This window comes from Nycticebus coucang, chromosome 2 (assembly GCF_027406575.1).
Source record: "Nycticebus coucang isolate mNycCou1 chromosome 2, mNycCou1.pri, whole genome shotgun sequence".
NCBI classification, from domain to species: Eukaryota; Metazoa; Chordata; class Mammalia; order Primates; family Lorisidae; genus Nycticebus; species Nycticebus coucang.
In genome coordinates, this window is record NC_069781.1 from 177837961 (window position 1) to 177864293 (window position 26333).

Consider the following 26333-nt stretch of genomic DNA (forward strand, 5'->3'; position numbering starts at 1 on the left):
GCCCCCCGTATGCGAGATGGAGTCCACAAAGTTTGAGCTCTGGTAGGCGGAGCCTGATGGCGACGGGAACTGCAATTGGCGGCTTTGAAGGCGCGGCGGGCGGGAACTGCGGCTGAGGATTGGGACGGCTGGAGATGTGGGCCGGTAAGAGAGTCCTTGGCGGTACAGGATCGGGCCCCGGACGGTGCGGGACCCTTGAAGAAGCCAAGTCGCAGGCCTCCCGGGCGCCTTTTTCACGACTGCGGCGTGTCCTAGGGCTCAGGAAAAGCTAGCTTTCGGGTTGGAGGCGGGGCTCTAGGAGAGGTTGAAGTGAGAGCGGGCGGTGACGCTAGCGTGGTCGTGACGTCACTTCCGTCCGCGGTGGGGCGGGGCCGAGCCTTGCGTAGCAGCGTGTGGGTGGAAACCCTGCCTTGGCATCACGTGACGACCTGCGCCGCAATCCGAGCTACTGGTTGCCACCTCGTCCAGAGTTGGGGTTTTGTTTTATTCGCTATCTTAGCTCGGCGTCCTTTGTTTTTCGTCCCCGCACGTGTCGCCTTACTCCTTACGGACCTGTTGCCGCTCCTAGCGGCGGTATATGTCTACAGGCCCTTTTTTGTCAAGCGTGTCTTGAGAACCTACTCTGTGCAGGCACTGTGCTAAAGCACTGGGAAGTACAAGGAAAGTTTAAATAGTCCCGGGGAAATGTTTATTAACGGCAAGGTTGAGTACATTCCACCAGATTTCTTTAGAATGGTGTACTGCAAACGTTACTCAGAACCCTCAATCTGAAGCCCTGCATGCATTCTGCCTCTGTTTACCTTGGTAAAGGCCCAGCATTCTTCATTTTATCAGCTATCCCAGTTCCAAGTCCTCTTAATAGGAAGTGTTGGTTTGGTGGTTCACTGTTGAGTTCTAATGCTTCCCGGGTTATCTCCCAGGCGTACTGCTTAGGGTATGTAGTCTTTCGTTCCGCAATAGTCATATTAAGTTCCCGAGCTTCCTAGACTTTTGACTAGAGTGACGCTGTTACTCTGGGGGGGAACAAACGTAGTTTCTGCCCTGGAATTCAACTTAAGATAGTTATGCAAAGACTGTGGAAGGTGGGGGGAATACCTTGATTGGAGATGTAAATAACTCTCTGAAGAGGAGCTGTCTCAGCTAAGACCTGAATTATAACAAGTCATAGTTTATCTTCTAGGCTCTACTTTTTAAACTTTTCATCCCCTTGTAGTTTTTGCATGTACTGGTACTTTAGAAATATAAAGTGAAGCAACTTGATGAAACTCTACGCAGGGCTTGTTTTCCAAAGAGAAGTTACTGTTTAGAGGAGTAAAATTAGAAGGCTACCCATGCGTGTTGTAAAGCTATCTGAAAAGTGAGGCTTTTGAATGGAAATGTAGTGCCCAAGTCACAATCTACTTAAAAAGGGTTGTAACAAATATACTTAAGTTTAAAAGTTGGAAAAAAAAAAAAAGTCATACAAATGAGTATGTGAAGGAAGAACTTTCTAGACAGGGGCGACTGAAAATGCAATGACCCTTCTCCATACAGATCATTTTTTTTTTATAGGGCTAAGAGGCCAGGGTAGCTAGCCCAGGTCAGAAAGTGAAGGAGAGAGAAGCAAGGACCAGACAACACAGGGCCTTGGAGACCATTGGGAAGATTCTACTCTTAACCCTGGACAAGGAAACAAATCAGACTCCATTTTTCTGATGCTGAGTCTTTTCTACGATTTTAATTATTTTTCTCTTCCTAAACAACTTAGGTCATTCCTCTTTATTTTTGTTTTACAGTTGTTTTACAAATTGCATATTTTTAAAGTATAGTCATCTACCTATATCTTTTCAAAAGTGAGCAATGATAAATTATGTTCGGTGTTTCACAAACACATTAGATGACAGAAATAAAGTACATCCAGGGAGTTATTCTTCTGGTAGTCCATAGAAAACTCAGAATTGTGATGGAAGCAGTGGAGATTGACAGCCTGCCTTCTGCCATCTGCCTTCTGTCTTAAACATGGACAGTAAGGCCTATGTGTACCTTCCTAGAGATAGGCTATCAAAGGAAGCTAACATCTACATAAACCTGTTTAGATGTCACATGTACTAAGTTTTCATGTTCTATATTAAGAGAGAAAGAGAGATGCCCATCAGTGTCCCCAAATGAGGTAGCAGAGTTAAGAATAGCTGTCACCCTTGGCCCACAACTTCTGCCCTGAGGAGAGTAATACAAGTGCTCACAACCACTGGCCACAGTGGCTCATGCCTGTAATCCTAGAACTCTGGGAGGCCGAGGTGGGTGGATTGCCTGAGCTCAGCAGTTCGAAACCAGCCTGAGCAAGAGTGAGACCCCATCTCTAAAAATAGTCGGGTGTTGTGGTGGGTGTTGTGCTGCCCATATCTCAAAATCCCCCACAAAGACCACCAGGAAGCCGAGTCCGATGCAAAAGCAAAAGGGCCTTTTATTGCAAGTTCGAATTTGGGCTCCCGGGGACTCCGCTGCAACGGATCCAAGCCAGGAGCCCCGAGCTCTGGAGCAGGGGGTTCTTATGGTCCCGCACGGCAGGTGGGCGTGCACAGCTTGAAACAGGGGTCCCTGATAGGTGGGCAGTTGTCTCATGATTTCGGGGAATTGCCTGGGCTTGTACTGAGTGAAGTGGCAGGGAAAGCGAAACTTAACTCTTAAGATGGCGCTGGTCTGGTTCTTTCAATGGGCACCTATGTAGTCCCAGCTACTCAGGAGGCTGAAGCAAGAGAATCACTTGCACCCAAGAGTTTGAGGTTGTTGTGAGCTATGACGCCTCGGCCCTCTGCCAAGGGTGACAAAGTGAGACTCTGTCTTAAAGTAAAAAAAAAAAAGTGCTCAGAACCTCCCTTCCCTATGCCACAGCTTTAATATGGCCCCTAGGTCATGCTCCTGGAGATTACTGTCCTTGCCTTTTGCTGAGGGAGCCGCATCAGATTTGGGGCTCAAGATCTTTCAGACAATTTAAGAATCTCACCTTTAGGCATGAGGCAGAAAAGGTCCTCTCCAGCTCTTAGCATGTCCTCTGGACTCATAAATCCAGTTGTTGATTAAGTATGGCCACTTGGAGTCTCACAATTATCTTAACATTTATAGGATCAAAATAGAATTACAGAGATCTTGAGCTTACTTTTGCCCCACTCACAATCTTGGCTGTCTCAGCTAAGAGCAACTTCATCTTTTGACGTGTCTGGCAAAAAGCTTGGTTTCATCTTTCCTTCTTCTCTTGGTCTCACAGTCCATATCTAATCCGCCAGGAAATCCTGTGAGCTCCGTCTTAAAAGCATACCCAAACCCAACCTCTGCTCACCCTCCACCTTGGCCCATGGTCACCTTTTACCTGCATTATTGCAGTGAGCTCCCCACTGGCCTCCAGCTCCCACACTTGCCTCCTCAGACTGTGTTCTCAGTACAGGGTTGACTGTAATAGAAAATCTAAATGGTCACATTTCTACAGGGGCAAAAAAAGAGGGAAAAAAAAAAAAACCCAAGCCGGAGTGTATCTCACCTCTGCTCAACACCTGCCAGAGTAAAAGCTACAGCCCTTGCAGTGGCCCTCGGGGGCCCCCATTGTCTCTGACCTCACCTCTTCCTCTATTCCTTCTCTCTCCTTCTCCTCCCTCATTGGAGGCCACTGCCTCCCAGTTCTCTGAAGGCTCCAGGCAGGCTCTCACCTCAAGGCTTGTACACTTGCTATTCCCCCTGCTGGGAAACTTTTCTTTCTTTTTTTTTTTTTTTTTAAAGACAGAGTCTCACTGTAGAGTGCAGTAGTGTCACAGCTCACAGTAACCTCAAACTCCTGGGCTCAAGCGATCCCCCTGCTTCAGCTTCCAAATAGCTGGGACTACAGGCACCTGGCACAACACCCAGCTATTTTGTCTATTTCTAGTGTGGGCGGGGGGGTCTCACTCTTGCTCAGGCTGGTCTCAAACTCCTGAGTTTAAATGATTCTCCCACCTCTCAGAGTGCTAGGATTACAGGCTTGAACCACCTCGCTCAGTCTGCTTGGAAACTTTCTACCACATGACTCCCTCCCTCTACTGCAAGGTTCGCCTCAAATGTCACTTTCTCTGTGAGGCCTACTCTCTTCAACCACCCGTTCATCTCACTCCCCACCTGCCTAGCACTATTCCAATTTCTCCAGAGCACTTCTCACTTTTCACATATTTTGTGATTTTCCTCTTACCTCTTTCTACCCACGAGAGTGGATGCTCCATACTGAAATGGATTTTTGCCTTTTTGGCCAAAGACATACTGATCCCCAGTGCCCAGAAGAATGCCTGGCGTGCACTGGCGCTCAGTAATTAGTTACATGAATAAGTGAATGAATGAATGATTTATACTCATTGCCATCAAAAAATAAAATACTGTAGCCAGAAGAGGAAAGATAGCACTAGGGTTTTTTTGGTTTTTTGGGGGTTTTCTTGAGACAGAGTCTCACTATGTCACCCTTGGTAGAGTGCTATGTTATCACACCTCACAGCAACCTCAAACTCTTGGGCTTAATCGATTCTCTTGCCTCAGCCTCCCAAGTAGCTGGGACTACAGGAATCCACCACAACATCTGGCTATTTTTTTGTTGCAGTTGTCATTGTTTAGCAGGCCCGAGTCAGGTTTGAACCAGTCTGCCTTGGTGTATGTGGCTGGTGCCCTAAACACTGAGCTACAGGTACCAAGACAGCACTAATTTTTTTAACCCATTGAAAACACATTTAAATACACAGCTTAAGGAGAAAATAATTAAATCTTCATGCCAAAACTGTTTGCAGAGTGGCTGAGAAAAGGTAAACATTTGAGTGTTTGACCTACCAACAAAATCCCAGCTAAAAACATCCTGGAAAAGTCTATATTTGGTTTATACTTTGTTGTATTATTTTTGTTTTTATTAAAGGGCCAAAGAGATGGATGAAGCTCTTGCCGAGTTTATCAAGAGGACCCTCTTGAAAATCCCCTTGACTGAAATGACAACAATCCTAAAATCCTGGAATTTTTTGTCAGAAAATCAACTACAGACCGTGAATTTCCGGGAGAGAAAGGAATCTATCGTTCAGCACTTAGCTCTGCTGTGTGAGGTAACATGTTAAAAGTGATTAGTCTTCAAAAACATGCAACCCCTTTGTGGTTATCTTTTTTCTGTTCTTTAGTCCAAAGGGGATTTAAGGCAGCTGCTAAACTATTTGTGAAGTGATGAGGTCTGTATATTCCTGTAGTGTAGCTAATTTTTAATTGGTTTTCCAACTTAACAAGGAATGATTACAAATCAGCAAGAAAGAAAAAGTGAATGAGAGAAAAAAATGCAAATTAAAATAATGAGCAGTATTTTTTTCTTCTTATTTTTTTAACCTAGCCTATTATCAAAGATGAAAAGATAACACCTAGATATGTTGGCAAAGTTGTGAGGAAAGAATTACTCTTTCTTTCACACATATTATTTGCTTTTTGTCATGAGATGTTTTCAGACTCTCAGAAAAGTTGCAAGTATAGTACAAAGAATTTTCATGTTACACTGTAGCCTTCCCTTACTCACTTTTAAATAAATATACTTTTTGGCCTGACATGGTGGCTCATGTCTGTAATCCTAACATTATGGGAGGCTGAAGTAGGAGGATCACTTGAACTCCAGAGTTCAAGACCAGCTTGAGCAAGACTGAGATCCCATCTCTACTAAAAGTAGAAAAACCAGCTAGTGTTGTGGCAGGCACCTGTATTCCCAGCTACTTGAGAGACTGAGGCAGAAGGATGGCTTGAGCACAGGAGTTCAATGTTCCTGTGAGCTAGACTGAGTCCATGGCACTGTGTCCCAGGAAAAAAAGTGCCACTCTGTCTCAAAAATAAAAATATAAATATAAATAGCCGGGCGCAGTGGCTCACGAGTATAATCCCAACACTTGAGAGGCTGAAGTGGGTGGATTACCTGAGCTCACGAGTTTGAGACCAACCTGAGCAATAGTGAGACCCTGTCTCTAAGAAATATCCAGGCACTGTGACAGGCACCTATAGTCCCAGCTACTTGGGAGGCTGAGGCAAGAGAATCACTTGAACCCAAGAGTTTGAGGTTTCTGTGAGCTAAGATGCCATGGCACACTACCAAAGGTGACTAAGTGAGACTCTGTCTCTAAATAAATAAATAAATAAACTTTGTGATCTAGCCTAAACTTTTAGACCAGCCTAAACTTCCACTTCTAGAAGTTTATACTGAGAAAATAATAAACAATGAGGAGGTACACGTAAATAAAACTATAACTTACAAAAATGTATATTTTATAAAACTTTCATACATGTCTATTTAATATATAGAGGATGGCAAAAAATGTCTATACATTTTTAGAAAGGAAAAAGCTAATAAATTTATAATACTCAAGTCTTGTTTGACTTCTGTAATTATGAGAGGTATTCATAATTCAACGTGACATATTCATCTTTTATTATTGGTATATATTGATTATTACAATTTTAATACAGTTTTTCCCCTTCTTAAAATGTGTATACATTTTTTGGCACACACTATATATATTATATGTATATATAGATAGATATACACATACTGTACATGTAGAATTCAGATAGCATCAAAAAGTATGAAATGCGTAGGCATACAGCTGTCAAAAGATGTACTGAACCTACACACGCTGCTTAGAGAAATCAAAGAAGACCTAAATAAATGGAGAGACTGTGTTTATAGATCAGAAGTCTTGATTTTAAGATCTCAGTTTTCTCTAGCTTGATTCTGAAATTTATGTGTAAATGTGAAAACTAATTAAAATAAGTTTGAAAAAGATAAAAGTTGGAGAGGTAAGAATACCTGAATTCAAAATGACTTACAAAGCCAGCATCATCAAGACAGGTATCTTGGTAGCCAGAATGGCTCATGCCTGTAGTCCTAGTACTCTAAAAGGCAGAGGTAGGTCGATGGCTTGAGGTCACGAGTTTGAGACCAGCCTAAGCAAGAGCAAGACCCCTTCTCTACTAAAAATAAAAAAACCGGCTCAGCACCTGTAGCTCAGCGGCTGGGGCACCAGTCACATAAACACCAGACATGGCGGTTTCCATCCCAGACCGGGCCTGCCAAACAACAATGACTACAACCAAAAAATAACCTAGCATTGTGGCGGGCACCTGTAGTCCCAGCTACTTGGGAGGCTGAGGCAAGAGAATCACTTAAGCCCAAGAGTTTGAGGTTGCTGTGAGCTGTTGACGCCACAGCACTCTACTGAGGGTGACATAGTAAGACTCTGTCTCAAAAAAAAAAAAAATAAATAATACAAATAGAAAAACAAACCAGGCATTGTGGCAGGCGTCTATAGTGCCAGCTATTCAGAAGGCTGAGGCAAGGAGATGGCTTGAGCCCATAAATTTGAGGATGCTATGAGCGATGTTGCCACGGCACTCTACCCAAGGTGACAGAGTGAGATTGTGTCTCAAAAAAAAAAAGAAAACAACACTGGTATCTTAGTACTTTGTGTATTGCTGCAATGGGTAACACCACAGACTGGTTATTTATAAAGGAAAGAAATGGGGGGTTTTTTATTTTTTTTTCTGTTTTTATTTTTTGAGACAGAGTCTTACTATGGCTCCCTAGGTAGAGTGCCATGGCATCACAGCTCACAGCAACCTCCAACTCTTGGGCTTAAGCATTTCTCTTGCCTCAGCCTTCCAAGTATCTAGGACTACAGGTGCCCGCCACAACACCTAGCTATTTTTTGGTTGTAGTTGTCATTGTTGTTTGGCAGGCCTGGGCTGGGTTCCAACCCACCAGCTCTGGTGTATGTGGCTGGCGTCCCAGACACTGAGCTACAGGCCCCGAGCCAGAAATGTATTTCTTGTAGTTCTGGAGGCTGAGAAGTCTAAGGTCAAGAGGCCTACATCTGGCGAGGGCCTTCCTGCTGCATCATAACATGACAGGAGAGCACATGTGCACACGTATGAGCAAGCACAACCACGTGTGCAAACCAGCAGAAGGGGCCTAACTCATCCTTTTGTCAGGAACCCACTGTCGTGATAATGGTATTAGTATACTCATGAGGGCAGAGTCCTTATGAGCTCATCACCTCTTAAAGGTCCCACCTCTAAACTGTTGAACTGGGGATTCCTTTGGGGGACACATTCAAAAGGTGGTGGCAAACAGACCAACAAATAGATTGAGCCAACAGGATAAGGTCTGAAAATAGATCCACATGGGCGGCGCCTTTGGCTCAGTGAGTAGGGCACTGGCCCCATATACCGGGGGTGGTGGATTCGAACCCGGCCCCGGCCAAACTGCAACAACAAAAAAAAAAGAAAAAGAAAAGAAAAGAAAAATAGATCCACATATGTATGGTTAACTGATTTTTTATAAAGCCACTCAAAGCAATTCTGTGAAGAAGGGATTACGTTTTCAATAAATGGTGCTGTAATTAGACACTCATATTACAAAAAATGAACTAATCCATCCCCACACCATATAAAAAAAATAATACAAAATGGATCCATGACCCAAATGTAATACCTGAAACTAGAAAACATGTAGAAGAAAACAGGAGAAAATCTTAGTGACCTTGAACTAGATTAGATACACCACTGAAAACACCAGCTATAAAAGAAACATTAGGCTCCGCATCCATAGCTCAGTGGGTAGGGCGCCAGCCACGTACACTCAAGATGATGGGTTTGAGCCCCACCGGGCCTGTTAAACAACAATGACAACTGCAACCAAAAAATAGCCAGGTGTTGTGGTGGGCACCTGTAGTCCCAGCTACTTGGGAGGCTGAGGCAAGAGAATCACTTAAGCCCAAGAGTTTGAGCTGTGATGTCACAGCACTCTACCCAGGGCAACATAGTGACACTCTGTCTCAAAAAGAAAAAAGAAACATTAATTGATAACTAGTACTTCATCAAAATGAATAACTACTTTTCTTTGAAAGCTTAAGAGAATAAAAAGAGGGTGGCGCCTGTGGCTCAAGGAGTAGGGTGCCGGTCTTATATGCCGGAGGTGGTGGGTTCAAACCCAGCCCCGGCCAAAAAAAAAAAAAGATAAGCTACAGACTAGTAGAAACTGTTTCTAAGTCATTAATAAAGAATTTATATCTAGACTATATAAATAATACTCAATAGTTAATGATTAGAAAACAACTCATCTTTAAAAATGGGCAAAGGGTTTGATTAAACACATTTCCTCGAAAAATGTATATGGATGGCAAATGAACTTAAGAAAAGATGCTCAGGGCAGTGCCTATGGCTCAAGGAGTTGGGCGCCTCCTCCATATACTGGGGGTGGTGGGTTCAAGCCTGGCGCTGGCCAAAACTGCAAAAAGAAAAAGAAAAGATGCTCAAAATCATTAGTTATTAGAGAAAATGCAAATTAAAGCCTCAATAAGGTCTCTAATGCACTTAATAGAATGACTAAAATTTAAAAGATTGATCATAATTAGTGGTCACTGGGATGTGGAGAGACAGGAGCTCTTCTGCAGGAATTTAGTAAAAAGGCACAGCACTTTGGAAATGTTTGGCAGTTTCTTAAAAGGTTAAGACTCGGGCGGCGCCTGTGGCTCAAGGAGTAGGGCGCCGGTCCCATATGCCGGAAGTGGCGGGTTCAAACCCAGCCCCGGCCAAAAAAAAAATATTAAAAGGTTAAGACTCATGTTTACCATGTGATTCGGCCTATTCCCCTTCTAGGCATTTACTCAAGAGAAATGAAAACAGGTCCACACAAAGTTGTACTCTAATGGTCACAAAAACATTATTCATTATAGCCCCAAACTAGAAACAGCTCAAGTGTCCATCAGGGTAAATGTGTAAACAAATTGTGATATATCCATACAATGGACTAGTACTTAACAATAAAAAAGAATGATCTATCCACAGGTGCAAAATCATAGATTAATAAAATAATAATGCTTGGTAAAGGAAGACTGACCCTCACCCCCCTTAACAATCATATGAAACTCTAGAAAATGCAAACAAATCGGTAGTGACAAAAAGCAGATCATTGGTAGCCTCAGGACCAAGTGTTGGGAGGGAGAGAAATGAGGACAGAGAAGGGTGGGAAGGGGAATACGAAAGTGGCATTTGATAATTTGGGGGGACTGGTTACTATGTGGTGAATATTTCATGGCTATATCTGCAAGTCAAAACTTAACCAAATTGTACACTTTAAGTATGTGCAGTTTAATATATGATCACTATAACTCAATAAAGTTTATTTTAAAGACCAATAAATGAGTAATAAATTGTGGGAGGATGATTATGAGTGCCTGGACTGAGACTTGAATCAGAAGATGTATCTGCTGGTTAACAGGAGAACAGAGATGTTAGACAGGATGTCAGTAAATCACTAAGCGCATTCTCATGGTTTGTTCTAACCAATCCTAAAACGTGCTTTAAATGGGGTTATCACCACGGTTACTAAATAACTTACCCTCTCTTTCAGGAAAAGCATGCAAGTCTCAATGACGCAGCCGTTTTAGACATCATTTGTAAGTTTTGGTGGTTTGTATTACACTATTCAGGGACAGCTTTAAACCAGAAGAACAGAGCGTAGCATTGAACTTGCTAACTTTCTAGGGCCATTTCTGCTCGAAGGTACTCTGAGGCTTGTAACTCCTGAAGGGTGTCTTCTATGTTGTACATTTATTCATTCATTCATTTACCAAACATATACTAAGTGCTCACTCTGTGCCAGGCAGTCAGATTTAGACCTCGGATAATAGTGAACAGGCTCTGATTTCAATAAGAATCGAATGAGGGGGGACGTCTTGGCTCAGTGGTTAGAGCACCTGGGGTAGCAGGGGTGGCGAGTTTGAACCCAGCCTGAGCCTGCTAAAACTAAAATATAAATAAATAAGAATCTAATTGGAGCAATATACAGATGAACATCAGAATATATAACCTCACATACTGATGAGTCCCTTGACAGGAACTAAAGCAGGGTGACCAGGCAGGGGTGAACAGGGTGGGCCATTCTGAGTGGACAGCAGAATGAGGTCTGGAAGGAGCTAGAAGAGGCTCCAGGCAAAGGAATGATGACATAACTGTCGGTCATATGGAACCCAGCATTCCCTGTCATGCTGGGTAAAGGTGACATCCTATGGAGCAGACTTATGGCTGACTGACATGAGAATAAATGCTGGAGCTCCACCGTGTCATCTAGGTTGGTTGAATCAAGCAGTGATGATTTGTTTTACTTGTATGAAGTAAATGTAATCCGTATAAAGTTTATATTTTGAATAAAAATCTGTACAATCTATTGCTGTGAGCCGTGTGATGCCACGGCACTCTACCCAAGGGCGGTACAATGAGACTCTGTCTCTACAAAAAAAAAAAAAAAATCTGTACAATCTAATTTATAAATTACTGTTATTTTCCTCAGTTCTATATTATTAAAAAGATCTAGTTATAAGCACATTGTTTCAAAGTTCTGTGATATCATACTAAGTAGTAAGCCCTGCTTGCCTCTCTCAGATACTCAAGTTCATCGGCACCAGAAAATTTGGGATGTTTTTCAGATGAGTAAAGGACCAGGTAATATTTTCTATCTTGAATTGAATACTTGTATTTGACATTTTGGCAATTTAAAAATGAATAGCAGTATATCCCCCTTAAATCTGTTTTCTTTCAAAATGAGGTGATTATTTGTGACTCATTTATGGAAAATCAAAAATATATTTGGTAGCTCAGTGTCAGAGGTCCTAGAAGCATTCATGTGACTTAATAACTATTGCTCTGGAATTATATAAAATGCTTAGCTTCAGTATCTTTATAAATGTTTTTATTATTAAAGACCAGTTTAGTTCCCTTAATATTTCTTTGTTTTCCCACTTTGACAGATGAAGAGGTTGACCTTTTTGATATGAAACAATTCAGAAGTTCATTTAAGAAAATTCTGCAGAGAGCATTAAAAAATGTAAGCATAATATTCACCTAAATTTACATGAAATTTAAGTTAATGACATCTTTGCACTTTAAATTTGCTACTATCTTGGTGTTTTTATCTGTGAGAAATTCAATGAGTACATGTAATATTCCATACTGTTCTATACCATATCAAAGACATATACTAAAAATTATACAAATTTCCCCTCGTTTCTCATCTGTCCATTTAAGATCTGATCCTTCTTTCTCAAAAGCAGTGATGCCCAGTAGAGCTGTCTGCACTATGGACATACTCCTTTTTTTTAGATAGAGGGTCTCCATCTGTCACCAAGGCTAGAACACAGTGGCCCAGTTATAGTTCACTATAACCTCACATTCTGAGGCTCAAGTGATCCTCCTTCCTCAGCCTCCTGAGTAACTGGAAGTACAGCTGCACACCACCAGCCCCAGCTAATTTTTCTGTAGAGACAGGCCTATGTTGCTCAGGTGGATCTCAAACTCTTGGCCTCAAGTAATTCTGCCTCAGCCTCCCAAAGTGCTGGCATTACAGGTTTGATCCCCTGCACCCAACTGGACGTGTTCTTAGTCAGCACTGTCCAGTATGCTAACTAGCAGCCACGTGTGGCTACCAGGCACTCACTGTGACAGAGCAACTGAATTTTTAATCCTATCAAACTTTAATGGATTTAAGTTAATAGCCATGAGTGGTTCCAGTAATGGTCAGCGCAGCCCTGAAGCAGCCTTAATTTTATTGTCATTTTGCTTGTATTTGTGTTTATAATATGAAACAAAGAAGCTATTCAGAATAAGACCTTCATTCAAGCCAGTAGAGGCCCACAGAGCACCTAATGGACCCAAGCGCTGTGCTGCCTGCTGGGGAAAATCAGACAGCACTGTACCTCCATGCCCCAGACTGGACAGTCCTCTGTGTCTGCTCCACCAAAGGAATTTGGAAAAGCAGCTACATAAAAAGTCGGCAGGGTTTGCTGGTGCCAGCAACCACCATAACAACCCACTTTTTCTGGAGTAAAGAGACAGTGGCAAGCCATACACACCTGCCTCAAGTTCCTCCTTTGCAAGGTCAGAGCTCCAAGGGGAAGGTGAATCATGGGTGAGCTGATAATCCAGGACCAGGCTATTAAATTCCAGACCAACTGGCAATCTTATTTAAAAGTTTTGAAGACCTGTGTTTCATCCATGAAATGGAAACAAAATTAAATAAAACTTCTATATTCTCACCACATAATCCTTCGAAGTAATTTTTAGCCTCTGAGCTAAATGCATAAAAGCACTGGTGTTAGTATATTTTTAAGCCAATTGCTACATAGAAATCTTACTGTTAAACTTCATGGTGCATGCTTGGTCTGTACTAAATGCTAAGAAGGCTTCATTATAGAACAGGTATCTCATTTGTAAGGCTGCCTTACTTCATTAGCTCTTACAAGAGGAGGAACAGTTTTTAGGACAAGCCCAAGCAATTATTCAAAAATGCTGATGTCATACCCTGCTTATAGCTTCTGGGTTTTGGGGGGTTTTTGTTTTGTTTTGTTTTGTATTTTGAGACAGTCTCACTTTCCCCCTCAGAGAATGCCATGGCGTCAGCCTAGCTTACAGCAACCTCAAACTCCTGTGATCCTCTTGCGTCAGCCTCCCCAGTAGCTAGGACTACAGGTGCCCACCACAACGCATGATATTTTAAGAGACGGGGGTCTCACTCTTGCTCAGGCTGGTCTTGAACTCCTGAGCTCAGGCACTCCACCTGCCTCAGCTTCCCAGTATGCTGGGATTGCAGGAGTGAGCCACCGCGCCCAGTCTGTGATGGTGCTTCTTAGAAAAGAATTTTCTGACCTGACACAGTAGCTCACACCTATAATCTGAGCAGGAAGATCACTTGAGCTCAAAAATTTGGGACTAACCCAGGCAATGTAGCAAGATTCTGTATAAAACTTACCAAAAATTTAGCCAAGCATGGTGACATACACTTGCAGTCCCAGCTACTTGAGAGGCTGAGACAGGAGAGTCACATGAGCCCAGGTGTGCGCTATGATGACATCACTACACTAACCCAGGCAATAGAGCAAGACCCTGTCTCAAAAAAAAAGAAAAAAAGATTGGTGCCACGATGAAATATTAATTAGAAAACTTAAATCTTTTTTTATAAGGTGACAGTCAGCTTCCGAGACACTGAGGACAATGCTGTCTGGATTCGAATCGCCTGGGGAACGCAGTACACAAGGCCAAACCAGTACAGACCCACTTACGTGGTGTATCATTCCCAGACGCCTTATGCCTTTGCTTCTGTCTCCACGTTAAAGCGCAATGTACCCCTTCTGGGGCAGGTACGAACAAATTATTATAAACTGTAACATTTTATTATCCATATCTGAAAGGTCTATTACGTTTAATTTTTAATTCTTATTCTCCTAAAATAAGAAGCAGGGAATGTTGTTATCTGCAGTTGGGATGTGGTATAAGATACTAGTTTGTAACTGTTCTTTACTGTCTTTTAATCTATAAGTAATGCATGCTTAATCTAAAAAGTGCATCCATTAGCCGAGCCTGGTGACACATGCCTGTGGTCCCAGCTACTGGGGGGCCTAAAGCCAGAGGATTGCTTGAGCCCAGGAGTTTGAGATTGCTGTGAGCTAGGCTGACACTGAGGCACTCTACCCAGGACAACAGAGTGAGACTCTGTCCCCTGTGCCAAAAAAGAAACATGCAGCCACTGTCCAGAGCCTGCTTCTCCCTTCTGTCTTTGGTATCCCGGGCTTCCTGACTTCTTTCCCCAAAATAAGCCATCCTTAAATTGGCCTGGCAACTGCTGCTGTCACTGTTAACACAGCCACAGTGGCACCTTAAATTGGTTCCAGAGCTAGCACTTCGCTACTCTGCCACCCTGGCTTGTCATCTGTGTACTCCTGTGTCCAGTAGAGCTGGGTGGAGCTGGGTGGAGCTGCAGGCACTGCAGTGTTGGAACCAAGTGAGCCGTAGGGTCCTGCAGGTGTTTGCTTGTCATTTAAGTTCCTTGGTAGTTTACTGAAATGTCACAAAGACTGCTGCTCACTTCTCTTTCCCTTTAACACTTAACACCACTTCTTTACATTTGGGGTCTCTTCCTCCATAACGCACAGTTCCTTTATCCACAGGCTGAGTACACCCTGCCACAGGCAGTTTAAATAAAGGTAATGTTAATTTCTACTGTGTTATGGCAAACTTACCTCTAGTCTCTAGATCCAAGTAAATATCTTATTCTAGTGATTCTGTTTCAGTGTTCTAATTTGTTTCCCAAATGACAGGAAGCTTTTATAAATCACATTAATACACACATTTTTCTTCAATACTTGCCCTAAAGGACATATACATATTGCATATTTGTGTGGTAAGTTTCATTATAGTATTAGATGACTGGTATTCTAAAGTAGTAACATTTTTGAGTATTCACTGTTTATTCCTAAATCTGCACTTGATTTATTGTAACTCCTAACTTGAAACAGAATCATTTTTCTATAAAAGGTATAAAACACTACATTTATGACACTAAATGCCTTTTTTTTTTCTTTTTGAGACAGTTTCACTCTGTCACCCTGGGTAGTGTCATAGCTCACAGCAACCTCAAACTCTTGGGCTCAAGTGATCCTCTTGCCTAAGCCTCCTGAGTAGGTGGGACTACAGGCCTGTACCACTATGCCTGGCTGAGTCTTAATGTCTTTAACCATGTTTTTGTTTTTGAAGCTGAGTAACAGCCAATAAAATTAAATTTTTCTGGATTTCTTTTCACACTTAAGTGGAAACTATTCACTGATTGAAGCTCCTACATTTTACTTTGACTTATAAACACAGACAGAAATCCTAATAGTCTTACTAATTTTCATTTCCAGGCACTGATGATTGCTAGCAAACACCATCAGATTGTGAAAATGGACCTGAGAAGCCGATATCTGGACTCTCTTAAGGCTATGGTTTTTAAGCAGTATAATCAGGTGAGCCAGTCAGTGACTCTCTTTCCAGTTAAATCTTTCTTTCTCTTTTACACAGGAGTTAGAAGCCAGCAGGTGAGAAATTCCACCTCCAGCAGAAGGAGATCACTTTAGATGTTGTCATTGGGAGAAAGCTTTCAGTGAGTGAACATGAAAGGAAGCAAGTTTTCAGTATTACCTTTATCTGATTGTGTTTTATACCACTTATTAGTCACTGGATCCCAGTTTCCAAGTCAGCTATTCCAATTAGTATTTATTTTATCGTTAGAATAACTTGGCACTATGTTTTGAAGCTAAATATGTTAGTCTATTCTGCAGTAGAGAAGTACAATTATTTGGTTCCATCAGTCAAGCAGGTGATATAGCAGTTATAATTAAAGGGGAGACCATTGGTTTATTAAGTTCCACAATTTATTTGTTTGTTCAGATATTTGAATGTATTGTCCCTCTGTACTGACAGGAATGGATCTGTCTGGCCAGGTGTGGTGGCTCAGCACTCTGGAAGGCCGAGGCAGGAGGATTACTTGCGCTCAGGAGTTCAAGACCAATTTGAGCAAGAGCGAGACCCTTCTCTACTAAAAATAGAAAAATTAGGCAGGCTTTGTGGCAGGCTCCTGTAGTCTCAGCTGCTTGGGAGGGTGAGGCAAGAAGATGGCTTGAGCCCAAGAGTTTGAGGTTGCTGTGAACTGTGACGCCACGGCACTCTACCCAGGGTGTCAGTGTGAGATGCAGGCCAGAGGTGTTTTTTCCTTTGTATAGCAAACGTCTATTTACGTGGTCAGACTCCTGTCAGTGGATTGTTAATGCTCTCTGTATATCTTTGAGCCCTTAGAAATGTTATACTTAAGTATTTTCATCTGTTCTAAGTAGAAAGAAGATGACTCTTTGCCATTCCCTCTTTAAGGAAAAAAGAATCTACCATTAAGAAGTTAGATAATAATTTGCTCCCCTAGTCACTTCCTCCCACCAAATTAATAGAAACTGTTCTGCCATAATATGACAGTTGCTCTTCTAGGAAAATTCACATTGTCAAGCACTTAATTATAAAAACAAAGGTGTCAGTGGGGGAAAGCGGGAGAAGGGGTTAAAGAGATTCAGACTGATAGTAGGAAAGTTACTATTCCAAAAGGAATCTCAGTGAGTTTTTTATGGTTAAAGTGACAGAGCTGTGAGGCTGAAACACCACATTGCAAACACTGCCTTTGATTCTTCTAGCTTTTGCACTCACCGCCTATACTTCTTCCAGATCCATTTTTATGATAACCAAGTAGAGAGTTCCAGCTCGGCACCTGTATCTCAGCGGTTAGGGCACTAGTCACATACAGCGGGCCTGGCAGGTTCGAACCCAGCCTGGGCCTGCCTAATAACAACGACAACTACAATCAAAAAATAGCCAGGGGTATGGAGGGCGCCTGTAGTCCCAGCCACTTGTGAGGCTGAGGCAAGAGAATCGCTTAAGCCCAAGAGTTGGAGGTTGCTGTGAGCTATGATGCCACGGCACTCTACCGAGGGTGACATAGTAAAATTCTGTCTCAAAAAAAAAAAAGTAGAGAGTTCCTCAAACAAAACAGCCATGGTTCAGGTCCTGTCACTATCTTGCTCTAGAGAAAAACCCAACTCAGCCAGGGTATGATCTCAAATGTCTCTTCATTGGAAAAAAAAAATACAGATTTGGCATACTTACATGTACTAAAACCAGTTAACACCTATACTTCAAGATTTACTAAATCAGTAAAACATTCACTTTTTTCTTTTTTTTTTTTCCCTAGAACTTTGAAACTTACTACTCTGTGACACCTCTACAAGAAAGAAGCCTTGGGCTAGATATAAACAGTATGTGTTTTAATATAAAATATAAAACTGAATGTTAGAAATACATTATGCCGGGCGGCGCCTGTGACTCAGTGAGTAGGGCGCCGGCCCCATATGCCGAGGGTGGCGGGTTCAAACCCAGACCCGGCCAAACTACAACAAAAAAATAGCCGGGCGTTGTGGCGGGCGCCTGTAGTCCCAGCTGCTCGGGAGGCTGAGGCAAGAGAATCGCGGAAGCCCAAGAGTTAGAGGTTGCTGTGAGCCGTGTGACACCAGGGCACTCTACCCGAGGGCGGTACAGTGAGACTCTGACTCTACAAAAAAAAAAAAAAAGAAAGAAATACATTATGCCCTTCTAGATTTCTGTCACTCAGTAAAACACATATGTACTAGGATCCTATTCAAAACTATTTATTGCTTTAAGAAAAATTGAAAATTAAGGCTGGATATTGGTGGCCCAGGCTTATAATCCTAGCATTCTGGGAAGCCAAGGCAGGAGGATGCCTTGAGGTCAGAAGTTTAAGACCAGCCTGAGCAAAGCAAGACCCCATCTCTACTAAAAATAGAAAAAATTAGGTGGGTATTGTGGTAGGCATCTGTAATCCCAGCTATTCGGGAGGCTGAGGCAGGAGGATTGTTTGAGCCCAGGAGTTTGAGGTTGCTATGAGTTAGGCTGAAGCCATGGTACTCTAGCCTGGGCAATAGAGTAAGACTCTTATCTCAAAAAAGAAAAAAATTGAGAATTAAGTATCTGTTGAAAGAAGAAAGCTAAGCTACGATAGGTTTCCTTTAGAATTTACTAGAATAAAAATAACACAATGACAGCAAAAATTAGCTAATAGTTGTTGAGCATTTCTTTTGTGCCAATCACCCTGCTAAGATGTTTACATAATTAATTTCCTGAATCTTCACAGTAGTCCCATGAATAAACCTTATTCATCAGAAAATTGGGTTTCAGGGAAGTTAAGTAACTCTGTAGGCAAAGTCACACAGCGAAGGCATATGGCAGAGCCAGAAGTGAAATCCAGGCGTCTGAATCTGGATCCCTTGCTCTTCATGTGCTAGATAACTTGAACTAGCAGGGTTGTGACTGTAGTTACTCAAAGAAGACATGCGTCACTCTCTAGATATATCAAATCAGCACACTGTACTCCGTAAATGTACACAGTTATGATTAAATTTAAAAAAAAAAAAAAAAAACAAAACGAGAAAAGAGTACAGAACTACCAAAGTGAATCAGAAAGCTCATAAAATAGTGTAGTATAGAGGCGGCGCCTGTGGCTCAACGTGTAGGGCGTCGGTCCCATATGCCAGAGGTGGCGGGTTCAAGCCCAGCCCCGGCCAAAAAAAAAAAAAAAAAAAAAATAGTGTAGTAAAATAAAACTTGTAAAAAATGAAAACTTTCCTATCCTCTACTAGGGATTTGGCAATAAAATGAAATAGCATAGCTGTTATGAATTGAACATTTTTATGATTTTCCAATAGCATAAGAACTGCTATTGATTTCATGTTAAAGAAAGCAGGGCCAGGCACAGTGGCTCACACCAGTAATCCCAGCACTTTGGGCTTTGGGGAGGTGGGAGGATCACTTGTGGCCAGGAGTTCAAGACCAGCTTGGGCATCATAGCCCAGTCTCTACCAAAAACTTCTAAAAATTTTTCTAAAACTTAGCCAGGCATGGAAACATGCACCTATAGTCCTCCGCTACTGAAGAGGTTAAGGCAAGGCGAATGCTTGAGCCCAGGAATTCAGTGCTACAATGAGCTATGATCAGCCTGAGTAACAAAGCAAGACTCTGTCTCAAAAAAAAAAAAAATCAGATGCATGACTTCTCATGAAGCTAAAAAAATTAAATAAGTTTTAAAATCAAACATAAAAAATTAGAAAGCAGTATATAAAATTGTGTGTATAGTATGATCCCAGTTTAAAAATACAGCCAACTTGGGCGGTGCCTGTGGCTCAGTGAGTAGGGCACTGTCTCCATTTACCAAGGGTGGCGGCTTCAAACCTGACCTCAGCCAAATTGCAACAAAAAAATAGCCGGGCGTTGTGGCGGGCACCTGTAGTCCCAGCTACTCAGGAGGCTGAGGCAAGAGAATCGCCTAAGCCTGAGAGCTGGAGGTTGCTGTGAGCTGTGACACCACGGCACTCTACCGAGGGCAATAAAGTGAGACTGTGTCTAAAAAAAAAAAGCAAAATAATAAAAATTAACAATAAAAATAAAAATACAACCAACCTGAGCAACACAGTAAGACCTAAAAATAAAACCTGCCTGAGCAACATAGCGAGAACTTAATCTCTACAAAAAATAAGAAAAATTAGCCAGGCCTAGTGGCACATACTAATGGTTGTTAGGCTGAGGCAGGAGGATAGCTTGTGAGGCCAAGAAGTTCAAGTCTAGCCTTGGCAACCCAATGAGACCCCATCTCTTAAAAATATATATGTTTATATATACGCATCTTTTATTTTTACTCACTGTTAAAACAACTAGACAGAGGTGCCTGTGGCTCAGCTGAGTAGGGCGCCGGCCCCATATGCCGGAGGTGGCGGGTTCAAACCCAGCCCTGGCCAAAAACTGCAAAAAAAAAAAAGCTGATGAATAAAACTAGACAGAAAGATACTGAAGTGTTATCTCTGGGTGTTAGAATAATGGGTGATTTTTATTTTCTCTTTTACCAGTTTGTACTTTCCAACTTTTCTACAATAAGAAATTATTACAAGAGAAGAAACAGTTACCATTATGTTTTAATTATATAAACAGTTTGAAAGGTTAGGAAAGGAGGATAATTTTAAGGGCAAAATATATTCCTAATGTCTATTTTATTATATTGTAGTATATTGTATTGTATTGTGTTTTTTGTCTGTTTTATTTTAAATCTTCCACCTATAGTGGATTCACGGATTGTTCATGAAAACACAACAGAAAAAGAGAAAGTCCAAAGAATAACCCTAGAAACTTTTGGAGACTATCCTCAACCACAACTAGAATTTGCACAGTATAAGGTAGGACATTACAGTAAAGATTAACTACAAGTTATTGGCATTTAAAAAACAACAAACAAAAGCCCTAAGTGGAAAAAAGCTGTTCCTTTTTCATTTATCACTTCAGTTTTATATAAATTTATATAACTTTTAAGTTAGGTAGACCTCTTTATAGTATTTATAAGTTTCCTTATTGAAAAACGAGATCTTTCAGTCCCCAAATTGTGGGGCTGCCTTTTTATCCTACATATTAATTTAGTAATGTCTAACTTGCTGTGATCTATATATTTGAGGGGAAAAAAATTATAGGTTATGCCTTTCTAGCCTATCCACACCTAGCACAGTACTTGGCACATACTAGATGTTCATAAATACTTGTTGAAGAAAAGAATAAGTCTTGTCATCACATGGAGGAAAATCAGCAACCTAGAGAGTACTACAAACATAGTTCTTTGGCTCAGCACCTGTGGCTCAAGCGGCTAAGGTACCAGCCACATACACCTGAGCTGGCGGGTACAAATCCAGCCTGGGCCAGCCAAACAACAATGACAGCTGCAACCAAAAAATAGCCGGGCGTTGTGGCGGGCGCCTATAGTCCCAGCTACTTGGGAGGCGGAGGCAGGAGAATTGCTTGAGCCCAGGAGTTGGAGGTTGTGTGAGCTGTGATGCCATGGCACTCTACCTAGGGTGACAGCTTGAGGCTCTGTCTCAAAAAAAAAAAAAAAAAAAAATACTTCTTTGCCTACCAGGAAGGCCAGATCAGGGTTGCAGGTATCAAATGCAAGCCCATCGCCAACGTTAGAAAAACTTGAGGTTCATACCATCATCACCCTAATCTTGAGTCTGTGCTCATACTCATAGCACCTTCCTCCCCCACACGCCTTCCAGTAAAATTCCTTCTGTTCATCCTTCCTACAGCTCTAGGCCACACTTTCAATCTGCCATTGATCTGCTCCCTTTGGCCTAAAGCCTGTTTGGTTTAATTTGGTTTTAGTGATAGAAATTGATTGATACCTTTCAAGTTAGTTTCCCTAAGGGCAGATTTTTAACCCCAATCCTTTCCACAGCTTTTAATATAGGACAGTGGTTCTTAAAGTATAGTCCCTGCACTAGCACTATCACTATGGCTTGGGAATCCTTAAGAAATGCAGATTGTTGGCCCCACCCTCATCCTCCCGCAGCAGGGAACATGGTGCCCAGCAATCTGGTCTCACAAGCCCTCAAGCTGCTTCTGTGCACTAAAGCTGGATAGCCACTGGGCTACGAGATGGAAGATGGATACAGAAGATTGAATCACAAAACTTCCCTGCACACACATCTTAGAATGGGTTCATTCTGGAAGTCAAGGTGCACATTTACTCATCCCTTCTAATTTTTCCCTACCTTTTCTATTTTGAAAAATATCAGGGAAGCCAAGATGGGAGGGTTGCTTGAGGCCAGGAGTTCAAAACCAGTCTGGGCAACACAGTGAGACCCTATCTCTACAAAAAGGAAAAAATTAGCTGGGCATGCTGGTGCATCTCTGCAGTTCCTGGGTAGGCTGGGTAGTTACTGGGTAGGCTGAGCTGGGAGGATTGTTTGAGTTGTAGTAAGCCATCATTGTGCTACTGCACTTCAGCCTGGAAGACAGAGCAAAACCCTGTGTCCAAAAAATATATATCTTAGACCTTCAGAGAAAACTTGCAAGATTATAGCAAACATCCATTTCTCTTCACATCACTTCACCAGTTAACATTTTGCCACATTTGCTTTCTCTCTTTATTTTGAACCATTTGACTTAGTTGCAGACATTACTTATCCACCAAATATTTCAGCCTATTGCCTCTAAATCTTAGGCATCACTTTAAGGGAAAAAAATGCAACTTAGAATCTCAGAGCCACGTACCTATTGAAGTACTGGTACTTGGATATTTGAAAACAGATATTAAGGAATTGTGTTAGGTATGCTAATGATAGAGTCCTCTCACGTCTCTTCGACACATACTGAAATATTTACTGGGAGAATGTATTGGTCTCTTGAATTTCCTTCAAAATAATCCAGTGGGGGTGTGCAGCAGGAGATGGGAGGCAGAGGAACACGTGAAACAGGTCTGGCCACAAGGTGGTAACTACTTCAGCTGGAGGATGTGTACGTGGAACTCAGACTGTGCTCCATATTTTTGTATAGACTTAAAATCTTCCATAAGAAGTTAAAAATAAATCTTTTTTTTTTTTTTTTTGTAGAGACAGAGTCTCACTGTACTGCCCTCAGGTAGAATGCCGTGGCGTCACACGGCTCACAGCAACCTCCAGCTCCTGGGCTTACGCGATTTTCTTGCCTCAGCCTCCCGAGCAGCTGGGACTACAGGCACCCGCCACAACGCCCGGCTATTTTTTTGTTGCAGTTTGGCCGGGACTGGGTTTGAACCCACCACCCTCGGCATATGGGGCCGGCGCCCTACTCACTGAGCCACAGGCACCGCCCCCAAAATAAATCTTAACAGTGATTCAAAAGATGTGGTATTTTTACAATGAAATGACAGATTACAAAAGACAGCCCTTGTTTTCCCTCACCTGTAACCAGCCTGTAAGGCGGAACCGACACTCAGCATCTCAGGAGTCAGGTTCCATGCTTGCTGGCCTGTTCTTTGTGTTGGATGTTGTTTAATATCCTTATATTCAACAAATCTAGGTTTGCAGGTAACAAATCAAATGGTCCCTACCCCGTTAATCCCTCTATTTCTTGATGACAAGAATTAAAGTGGGAGATTAGCAGAAAAAAAAGAATTAATGAAACGTGCAATCTGATTTCATATTTTACCATAGTCATTTATAAATATATTTGTTTCACTCTCTTCTTCCTTTCTTCCCTCCCTCTCCCCCCCAAAAAATGTGTGTGTATATGTATATGTATAAATATTTGATGACAGCTTGAAACGAAGTTCAAAAGTGACTTAAATGGAAGCATCTTGGCTGAGAGGGAAGAACCCCTCCGGTGCCTAATAAAGTTCTCTAGCCCACATCTTTTGGAAGCATTGAAATCCTTAGCACCAGCCGGTGAGTGGTCAGCTTATTTACAGGCTAGAAAAATTAACATCCTGAACTCCATCCTCTGCTGACTGACTGCCTGGGTGCCTCCCTGTGGCTAGCCCCTCTGGTCCTGTCTTGCATGTTCTGCCCTGTGCTTCAGTGGGGGTGGGGTGGGGCTCCATGATCACCATCTCATCTTGGCCATGTTTCAACTGACTCAAATCCATGCTTTTGTGATTATTTTAATTTTTTTTCTCTTTTTTCTAATTTCAGGGATTGCAGATGCACCACTTTCTCCACTGCTCACTTGCATACCCAACAAGAGAATGAATTACTTTAAAATTAGGGATAAATAAGATGTGTTTCGTAAGCAGAGCAATTCTTTGTATTGCACACACGTTTCAGTTCATGGCTCATTCTATAGCTTCTGTTAGATGCTTGTATTTTAGAAGTTAATCCTTGTTGGAAACGTAGAAATATTCATCTAGTTTAATGTTGGGACTGACTCTTCCCTCCTCTGCCGCATGCCCCTTGACCCCATATCCTGCTCAGCGTAAGAGTTGTGGGCATTTGAGACGTGACAGGATATAGATACATACGGCTCCACACTTGACCTTGAGTGCCTGCTGCTCCAAAGTCAAGCATACAGCAGGCACGGTGGTTGAGACTTCTGGGCGTCATATCTAGTGTCATTTTTACCATTCCTGCCTCTCCTCAATCCTGGTGAGGCCTGGTTCTAATTGCTGGTTTCCAAACACTTTTTTTTAAACCTTGGATCACAGAACAAGGCAATGAGAAACTATACCCAAGTCAATATATTTTAGGAGAACTGTGTAAAATTGCTCCATTCAAAGGGCACAGTCAGATCCACTGAGTTATTATTGCAGGAGTTGCATATTCAATGATTCATTTATAGAAAATAACTTTTGTGTAGTAAATATGATACTTTTCATAATCTGTCTTATCATATAGGTACAAACTAACCAATATTATACTGATTTGTGAATAAAGACATTGGAAAACTGGTACTTTGCTTTTTTCCAGATTAATATGGGTATACATCTTATTTGGTTACATAGTCTGCTTTTGTGAGGTTTAAGTCTGAGTTGTAGTTGTCCCTTCACCTGGGAAGTGTGCCATATACCCAGGATATACCCACTGGGGGGGGGGGGATTTACTCATCCCCTCCCCTTACTTGATTTTTGTTGAGTTTTTCTCTCATGTGAGCATTTAGGTTAATCTACTGGTTCTAGTAAGTACTGAGTACTTTTGACGAAAATCCTTCAGTGATTATCACTGACTAGCATGCCTTTTTATAATATTCTAACATTTATTTCCTATCTTGTTCAAAAGAGGATTGGGGGTGATAAAAACCACATATTACAATTATAAACTTAAAAGTTTAAGAAATCTAGGCAGATGGGAGGACATAAAAAGAAAAAGACAAAATAAAGCTGGGGTAAGATTACTACAGAAGGACGTACAAGTACCTCTCCAGTTGCTAGAAGATCGAAATTTTAGCATGGAGCCTGCCAGTGGTCAAAGGAGAGAAGAAAATACCCATTTGTGAAAGAAGATATTTTAAAACTGGCACATCACCTACTTTTGATGAAAATCAAAAAGGAGCCTTCATATAGTGAATATATGAATACATTATGAAAAGGGGGGCTAAACAATGTTTTATGATATAATGGTATTATTTACAGGTTGTAGGTCATCTTCTGTGAAAAAATATGTGAATGTTTTTAGATTTAATGTAATTTAGAAATAGCACAGACACTTCAGTTACCCCTGCCTGAGTCACTGCATCTGTGGGGGCCTGACGCAGATTTCCTTGCACACTTAGCAGGTCCTCTGCTCAGCGTCCGGATGCCCATGTTAGGTCTGCACGGGGACCCTGCAGATTCCTGGGATGGTTTCTCACAGGTTCACAGCCCTTCCTGGGGTCTAATCTGGAAATACACTAGTCCTGTTATCCAGCCTACAGTGGCCCTCCCAGAGGCTCCTGCCTAAGGAAACAGACTGGTTGAAGGCTCACTGGACTCTTACCTATAATGTATCTGATGGGCACGTTCAGATGCAGCTTGGGAACGTGCCATGGCAGGTGCAGAGCTGAGGGCTTCCACGGTCAAGGAATTACTGCATGTTAGGTACAGTCTCCAAAAATGAATTGTAGCTCAGGTTTATTGTGTAGTTCCTATTTGGCAGGCCCTAGGCACTGTACTAATACTACACACACACATATACACATATAAGTATTTTTTTTTTTTTTTTTGAGACATACTCTCTCTCCCTGGGTAGAGTGCTATGGCATCACAGCTCACAGCAACCTCAAACTCTTGGGCTCAAGTGATTCTCCTGCCTCAGCCTCCCAGTAGCTGGGACTACAGGGGCCTGCCATGAGGCCCAGCTAGTTTTTCTATTTTTAGTAGGGGTCTCTGTGGGAGGTAGGTAGGTTGACTTCTCAGCTGGGAGCCCAGCCTCACTCCAGGGGAAAGCACAGCAGACACGTGATCCCTGGGGGCTCCTCAAGACCTGGGAAAATGAAAAGAGCCCAGAGGCCCTGGGCTGGCAGGACTACCCCTGTGCCTGAGAGTCAACAGGAAGAAGGGACTAAAGTCTTTGAACTTCTGATGTGTAGTTAGATTAGGAAACCTGACTTACTTCCCCTGCAGGGATAGAACTGGTTTTTCCCTCCCC

The 26333-nt window shown here is 42.1% G+C and overlaps 1 protein-coding gene across 3 annotated transcripts; it reads left to right on the forward strand.

Annotated features, from left to right (window-relative positions):
* The first annotated feature begins 11 nt into the window (after nt 1-11).
* On the forward strand, nt 12-24653 carry CENPN (centromere protein N). Of its 3 annotated transcripts, XM_053609071.1 has the most exons (11): nt 12-144; nt 4898-5078; nt 10412-10457; nt 11443-11502; nt 11808-11884; nt 14016-14192; nt 15732-15833; nt 17600-17663; nt 20533-20645; nt 23534-23660; nt 23907-24653. In XM_053609071.1, exons 2-11 carry the CDS (start codon nt 4908-4910, stop codon nt 23987-23989), a joined length of 1020 nt encoding a protein of 339 aa, XP_053465046.1. In that variant the 5' UTR covers nt 12-144; nt 4898-4907; the 3' UTR covers nt 23990-24653. The 3 variants fall into 3 exon arrangements, with proteins under 3 accessions (XP_053465046.1, XP_053465057.1, XP_053465062.1); XM_053609082.1 differs by lacking the exon at nt 12-144 and having other exon boundaries at nt 4976-5078; nt 10412-11131; XM_053609087.1 differs by lacking the exons at nt 12-144; nt 4898-5078 and having other exon boundaries at nt 9011-11131.
* The last annotated feature ends 1680 nt before the right edge of the window (nt 24654-26333 follow it).

What these genes read in the sequence shown, in the direction of transcription:
- CENPN (XM_053609071.1), top strand. Translation starts at nt 4,908, where the DNA reads ATGGATGAAGCTCTTGCCGAGTTTATCAAGAGGACCCTCTTGAAAATC. An exon ending in ATGTACCCCTTCTGGGGCAG is followed by an intron (nt 14,193 to 15,731) that starts GTACGAACAAAT and finishes TTTCATTTCCAG; the next exon opens with GCACTGATGATTGCTAGCAA. An exon ending in TAGAATTTGCACAGTATAAG is followed by an intron (nt 20,646 to 23,533) that starts GTAGGACATTAC and finishes ATTTGATGACAG; the next exon opens with CTTGAAACGAAGTTCAAAAG.